This window comes from Ictalurus punctatus, chromosome 17 (genome assembly GCF_001660625.3).
Source record: "Ictalurus punctatus breed USDA103 chromosome 17, Coco_2.0, whole genome shotgun sequence".
Lineage (NCBI taxonomy): Eukaryota > Metazoa > Chordata > Actinopteri > Siluriformes > Ictaluridae > Ictalurus > Ictalurus punctatus.
In genome coordinates this window covers 25,533,395-25,540,894 of record NC_030432.2, presented here as the reverse complement: position 1 = coordinate 25,540,894, position 7,500 = coordinate 25,533,395, and the positions used below count along the sequence as shown (strand labels likewise).

Genomic DNA, 7,500 nt, shown 5'->3' with positions numbered 1-7,500 from the left:
GCATGGCATGACCTTTCACAGAAGATCCAGCACGGATTATACCGAATCTTTTTCATACCCAGATGAATATTTTAGGAGTGTTACCATTTCTAATGTGAAATGAAAACATCGCCAACGTGACACATCTTGGATCAGCACTTAACCCAGAGTACATTGCCCTTTGTTTTGTTTTGCCAGAGGGAGTTTTCTGTATAACGTGGGTGATCTACAGCATGTGGAGAAGGTAACTGTGTGTAGACGTGTGCTTACAGTGCAGCCTTGTACTCAAACAGTGCTGTTGAGATCTGCTAAAATAACTTCTAATTAAATGACTAATGCACAAAGTCAACAGTTGAGTAACGCTCATTGTTTCTTTATTTCCTGTAAACGAAAAAGACTTTTTAATTAATTGCTTTACCATTCAACAATGATTGAGACAATAATAATAATAATAATAATAATATTGAATAGATTTTTTCAAGGCGGTTGGCTTCAGGGAATAAAGATCAGTGATATTAGAGAGCAATATGATGTGCACTGTGGTATCAGGGGTTTTTTTTTTTTCTTTCCAGAAATGAATCATATTGATTGGTGCATCTGAGAACAGGACACAGGACAGAAGAAACCACATTTATATATAAAACCCACAACTATTTAAACTGATACGTGAATAATACACCGTAGCTTTTAATGTTTGTTTGTTAGAATTATTGATGTTAAAACTGTGTACAGGAAATGACATCATGAACCGGTTTGAAAAGCAGGACCGAATGTTCTTTAACTGTTGAAATATTAAATGATGTAATAATAAAGACACTACATGTAATTGTAATTATTCAGTGTAGTTATTAAATCAACAACACCACGACCACTTCTACTTCCACTCTTTCCACTGCAGAATAAATAAAATAAATAAATAAAACAGGGACGGTAAACTCTACAGTAGTTTCAGTGTATAAACAATGCAATAAACTTTAGAGAGTTTACCATTCTGTTAAATAGTCGAGTTTATGTATTGAAGATAGTACTGTAGTAGTTTCATGTTTGGGTCGATATACAGTTATACAGTTATACAGTTAATGATAACAGATAAAGAGCCGTGCATTTCCTAGACCAGTCTACTTTTCTATTTCTGATATTACATTTCAAAACCAAACACACGATCATATACGTCACGTGTGTGTATATTTACCATAGGCTATACTTACAGCAGTGATTCTTGAACGACTTTGGCAGTAGTTCTTACTTTTTTCATTCCACTTTATTACACGACTTTATTTCTGGACTTTAATGTTGTGAAGTCTTTATATTTCCGGATTTCTTGAGTTAATACTGACGTCTGGTGAAAATTTCATGTGAATAACCTCACTGGAAATATATTTACTGAATAAAATGTTGCCGTGTTCGATACTTATTTCCCCCGCTGTGTACAGTATATATGAGGCTGAAGACTGTGACAAACACGTCATCTTAATGCATCTAATAACAGACGTATACCTGGAAGCATTCATCAATGATTACTCATGAGAGAAGGAAAACAGCAGGAAGCACTTTACTCGTGTCAGTAATAAACACCTGTGTTGATGTCATGAACATACACACTTGTTCGGAAATGGATCAGGGACACCTGCATAAATTCCACAGTGCACAGGTGTACAGAGGATCAGAACTCTGAGTGTACAGAGATCTGACCCTCCTGTTCAACCTGTTCAACATATGTACGTCTTTGGTTTTGCTTCCTACTGCACATCATGAAATGAACCCCAACGCCGGATGTGTGATGTGCCTGTGCAGGAGATGTACAGGTGTTATTGCATCATGCCAGTGATGCTTTATCTCCAGAGCCGTTAGTGCATGTACGACGACGTGCACAAAGTGTGGAAAAAGAGTGCAACATGGGATTGTTCCAGATCTAAAGACTGGAACAAAGACTCTTAAAAAACTGGTCTATCCTGTCTCTGACAGTTTTCCATTAAAGTCAGATGAAGACAATTCACCAGAAGTCAGCCCCGCCTCTTTCTCTCGGGCACAGTCAGACATGACGAACCCCTGCTTGGCATACAGTGTGTGGAATACAGGACACAGTGTGTATAACCGTAATAAATCGTTGTTAGGTGTCAGCACGCTGTCACAGAGTGTTGATACGCACATTTATGATTACAGCGCTGGGAAAACAGCACCAGCGTTCCAGAACTTTATACCCCTGACCCAACGGGCTCTTATCTAGAAGATAAAATAATAAATAAATCATCCTCAAACATGCACGTGTTCAGTTTAGACTTCATTTTTGTTCTGTAACAGAACCTCAGCAGGATCACGTTCCAGACCTCCTTGGAGGAAGCATGTGCTAGTCTGCGCCGGTTGCTAGGGGAGATCTGGCTGGTGCGTGGGAATTTGCAGGTGACTAAATTGTGGAGAAAATGGGACCCCCCCCCTCCCCCCATTTAAAATGTATAAAAACTGAGAATTGCTTTGTGTTTCGACAGTAATTATCACTGTTTTGGCTCCTGATGAAGAACCTTGAAGAGCACACGGCGAATCATACTTAGAACTTTCACTAATCCCGACTGCTGCCAGATTCACGGAGCAGCTTTTGTATTTAGCGTTTTCTTCAGACCGGATAGGCGTGACTTTAACCAAGTCTCTTACACGCTAAAAGAGCCGCCTAAAATGCCTTAGAGATATTTTTTTAATATATTGAGAACAAAGTAAAGATCACAATCTAATGTCAAACATGTTATTATTAGATTTCTAATTGCACTGGACTTATCAGATCTAGACTTATCCGAGATTGCTCAGATATTACCAACAGCTTTTAACATCACAGTTCATTACCAAACAGTCTTTAACATTCAGAAGATTATATCAGGTGAATCATTCGCTTACGGGCTTCTAACACTTAGAGTTATGCATCATGGGTTTTACACATTAAGTTCATATCAATTATTATTTATAACTTCCTCCTTTTTAACACGTCTGAGAGTCTGTGTATCAGTACGTTATAATCAACCGTGGCAAAAGCTGCACCGATGTCACGTACAACAAAAATGGACGATTTATTAGCAGCGAGCGTTTAAACGGAGCGGTCTCTGTCCTGAAACGTGTCTGAATTCGGCCAGGTCTTACTTTTTAAGGAGCAGTTTAGATCCCGAACTATAATCACTAGGGTCTAGATTAGCTCTCATTAGCAACAGCTTCTCCATAGCAATCCGTACATTATCCAGGAACGTAGCAGAGGTTATGGAGGAGTTTATAGCAGATCAAATATTCTCTGTAGGAACAGGGTCTAAATTACACGTCCCTAAACCTTGTCATATCTAATTAATTAATTGATTAATGACTTTATTAATGATTTGTCTAACCGTAATTATTATCATTAGTAGTATTTTAAACACTGCAAAGTCATTGTGTAATCGGTCAGATTAGACAAACCTGTCTTGGTTTTTTATAGAAGCAGGAAATATCTTATTGAAGAATTTCTCAGTGAACCTGCTGCAGTGTTTTGGGTTATAAGAGTTTTACACTCGGGCAGTTTTCTTCCTTTTCAGGTGAGTTCTAGAGAAACTTCTATCCAGAGTAAGTCTTCTTCCCTTAAAGAACTCCTGCTAAAAAGGAAAGAGACAGAAAGTGTTTGCGTCATTTACAGGTGGATTTATTCAGAGTGAAATAAAATATATGTTGATATTTATCTGGGGTCAAGAAAATAAAGCACAATTTCAGTGATGTACGGTTTAGTCGAACAGGATTATACACAAATCAGAGGAAGGTAACGATCCAAACATACCAGGAACAGCAGCCAAATAAACAGATAAACAGGGTGTGTAAAAAAACGCACAGGGTGTGTGTTTGGAGGAATCACCAGAGGAAATCAACAGTAATTATCCTGTGGATTAATCTGAAAGAGGAAAAGCAACGTAGTAAAAAGTAACTGATACGACAGACATTTCTAATGAACTTTCACACCATAGTTCTCATTCAAACATTCTAACATTCTAATCAGATATCATAAAACTTCTAAATACTAAAGCCTTTTCATTTGATCTTTTCTTCATGTTTTATCTGTGGATTTAATCTGGAATTTCAAATCAAACTCAGACTTGTGTTTTGTTGTGATCCATGTAGGAACCCAGTCTAAACCCATGTAGGAAACCAGTCTAAACCCATGTAGGAACCAGTCTAAACCCATGTAGGAACCAGTCTAAACCCATGTAGGAAACCAGTCTAAATCCATGTAGGAAACCAGTCTAAACCCATGTAGGAACCAGTCTAAACTCATGTAGGAACCCAGTCTAAACCCATGTAGGAAACCAGTCTAAACTCATGTAGGAACCCAGTCTAAACTCATGTAGGAACCAGTCTAAATCCATGTAGGAAACCAGTCTAAACCCATGTAGGAACCAGTCTAAACTCATGTAGGAACCCAGTCTAAACTCATGTAGGAACCAGTCTAAATCCATGTAGGAAACCAGTCTAAATCCATGTAGGAAACCAGTCTAAATCCATGTAGGAACCCAGTCTAAACCCATGTAGGAAACCAGTCTAAATCCATGTAGGAAACCAGTCTAAACCCATGTAGGAACCAGTCTAAACTCATGTAGGAACCCAGTCTAAACCCATGTAGGAAACCAGTCTAAACTCATGTAGGAACCCAGTCTAAACTCATGTAGGAACCAGTCTAAATCCATGTAGGAAACCAGTCTAAATCCATGTAGGAAACCAGTCTAAATCCATGTAGGAACCCAGTCTAAACCCATGTAGGAAACCAGTCTAAATCCATGTAGGAAACCAGTCTAAACCCATGTAGGAACCAGTCTAAACTCATGTAGGAACCCAGTCTAAACCCATGTAGGAAACCAGTCAAAACCCATGTAGGAAACCAGTCAAAACCCATGTAGGAAACCAGTCTAAATCCATGTAGGAAACCAGTCTAAATCCATGTAGGAAACCAGTCTAAACCCATGTAGGAACCAGTCTAAACCCATGTAGGAACCAGTCTAAACCCATGTAGGAAACCAGTCAAAACCCATGTAGGAAACCAGTCAAAACCCATGTAGGAACCCAGTCTAAACCCATGTAGGAAACCAGTCTAAATCCATGTAGGAACCCAGTCAAAACCAATGTAGGAAACCAGTCTAAACCCATGTAGGAAACCAGTCTAAACCCATGTAGGAACCAGTCTAAACCCATGTAGGAACCAGTCTAAACCCATGTAGGAAACCAGTCAAAACCCATGTAGGAAACCAGTCTAAATCCATGTAGGAACCAGTCTAAATCCATGTAGGAAACCAGTCTAAACCCATGTAGGAAACCAGTCTAAATCCATGTAGGAAACCAGTCTAAATCCATGTAGGAACCAGTCTAAACCCATGTAGGAACCAGTCTAAACCCATGTAGGAAACCAGTCTAAACCCATGTAGGAACCAGTCTAAACCCATGTAGGAAACCAGTCTAAACCCATGTAGGAAACCAGTCTAAACCCATGTAGGAACCAGTCTAAACCCATGTAGGAACCAGTCTAAACCCATGTAGGAAACCAGTCTAAACCCATGTAGGAACCAGTCTAAGTTAGAATTGTAAAGATAAATGATTTGAACAGATCTAATCTGATTGCGCAACACGTTATATAGATTATAATGTAATACTGATGTGTTACAGGAGGATATTTGAATTCTCTCTCTAAAGCAGTGGCTCATTCAAATATTCAATTTATTACTAAATAATAATCATTTTTACCAAAAATTACTGTTCAAAGCAAATTAGTTGTGTACACATGAACATTATTATTATTATTATTATTATTATTATTATTATTACTGTTGTTGTTATTATTATTATTATGATTATTATTGTTATTGTTGTTGTTATTATGATTGTTGTTGTTGTTGTTGTTGTTATTGTAACTGCAGCATATTTTATGGTGATGTCTGTGTGCATTATCTGCAGAATATTCTGAACTTCTGAAGAAGTGCATGGAGTTAAACAAGAACTCGTGCTGTCCTGGTTTCACCACCACGCCTCCTTATGATCCGTCACACCGATATAAGTCTCTCCTCCTCAGCTTTCTGCTTCAGTTTAGGATCCGAGCTGAACCCAAATAAACCGAAAGGAACAACAGCAGTGGAAAAGTTTTATTTTATTTATTTAACTGGTAAATATTACCAGGTTTTTCATTTTTGTAAAAATGGCAAAGGATTGTCCCGTGTCCTCTCTGGATAAGATCGATTTCTGTTCTCTGAAGGTACGCTCAGGTCACTTTATTTATTTATCTGTGCTGTGGGCTCCTTCCCTTTTATTTACTTATTTACTTATTTATTTAAATAATCTCTATTTATTAAAACAATATGCATTTGCTCTGAGAACTGAAACATCACTTACAGCACCAACAAATTACCTGTGTGTGTGTGTGTGTGTGTGTGTGTCCCTGAGATGCTGTAATGGTGTGTGTGTGTGTGTGTGTGTGTGTGTGTGTGTGTGTCCCTGAGATGCTGTAATGGTGTGTGTGTGTGTGTGTGTGTGTGTCCCTGAGATGCTGTAATGGTGTGTATTAAAGTGTGTGTGTCCCTGAGATGCTGTAATGGTGTGTGTGTGTGTGTGTGTGTGTGTGTGTGTGTGTGTGTGTGTGTGTGTGTGTGTGTGTGTGTGAGATGCTGTAATGGTGTGTGTGTGTGTGTGTGTGTGTGTGTGTGTGTGTGTGTGTGTGTGTGTGTCTGAGATGCTGTAATGGTGTGTGTGTGTGTGTGTGTGTGTGTGTGTGTGTGTGTGTGTGTGTGTGTCCCTGAGATGCTGTAATGGTGTGTGTGTGTGTGTGTGTGTGTGTGTGTGTGTGTGTGTGTGTGTGTGTGTGTGTCTGAGATGCTGTAATGGTGTGTGTGTGTGTGTGTGTGTGTGTGTGTGTGTGTGTGTGTGTGTGTGTGTGTGTGTGTCCCTGAGATGCTGTAATGGTGTGTGTGTGTGTGTGTGTGTGTGTGTGTGTGTGTGTGTGTGTCCCTGAGATGCTGTAATGGTGTGTGTGTATTAAAGTGTGTGTGTGTGTGTGTGTGTGTGTGTGTGTGTGTGTGTGTGTGTGTGTGTGTGTGTGTGTCCCTGAGATGCTGTAATGGTGTGTGTGTGTGTGTGTGTGTGTGTGTGTGTGTCTGAGATGCTGTAATGGTGTGTGTGTATTAAAGTGTGTGTGTGTGTGTGTGTGTGTGTGTGTGTGTGTGTGTGTGTGTGTGTGTGTGTGTGTGTGTGTCTGAGATGCTGTAATGGTGTGTGTATTAAAGTGTGTGTGTCTGAGATGCTGTAATGGTGTGTGTATTAAAGTGTGTGTGTCTGAGATGCTGTAATGCTGTGTGTATTAAAGTGTGTGTATTAAAGTGTTTGTGTGTGAGATGCTGTAATGGTGTGTGTATTAAAGTGTGTGTGTCTGAGATGCTGTAATGGTGTGTGTATTAAAGTGTTTGTGTGTGAGATGCTGTAATGGTGTGTGTATTAAAGTGTGTGTGTCCCTGAGATGCTGTAATGGTGTGTGTATTAAAGTGT

The 7,500-nt window shown here is 39.2% G+C and overlaps 1 protein-coding gene across 1 annotated transcript in view; it reads left to right on the top strand.

The window, feature by feature from the left end:
• The window catches only part of LOC108277507 (traf2 and NCK-interacting protein kinase), a 21,867-nt gene that overhangs the window by 328 nt on the left and 14,039 nt on the right, over positions 1-7,500 (top strand). Inside the window, exons 2-3 of the mRNA XM_053687394.1 lie at positions 1-223; positions 5,923-6,217. The exon at positions 1-223 is cut by the window's left edge and continues 22 nt beyond it. Coding sequence (XP_053543369.1) covers positions 6,161-6,217 — 57 coding nt within the window. The 5' untranslated portion in view covers positions 1-223; positions 5,923-6,160. The remainder of the gene's footprint in view (positions 224-5,922; positions 6,218-7,500) is intronic.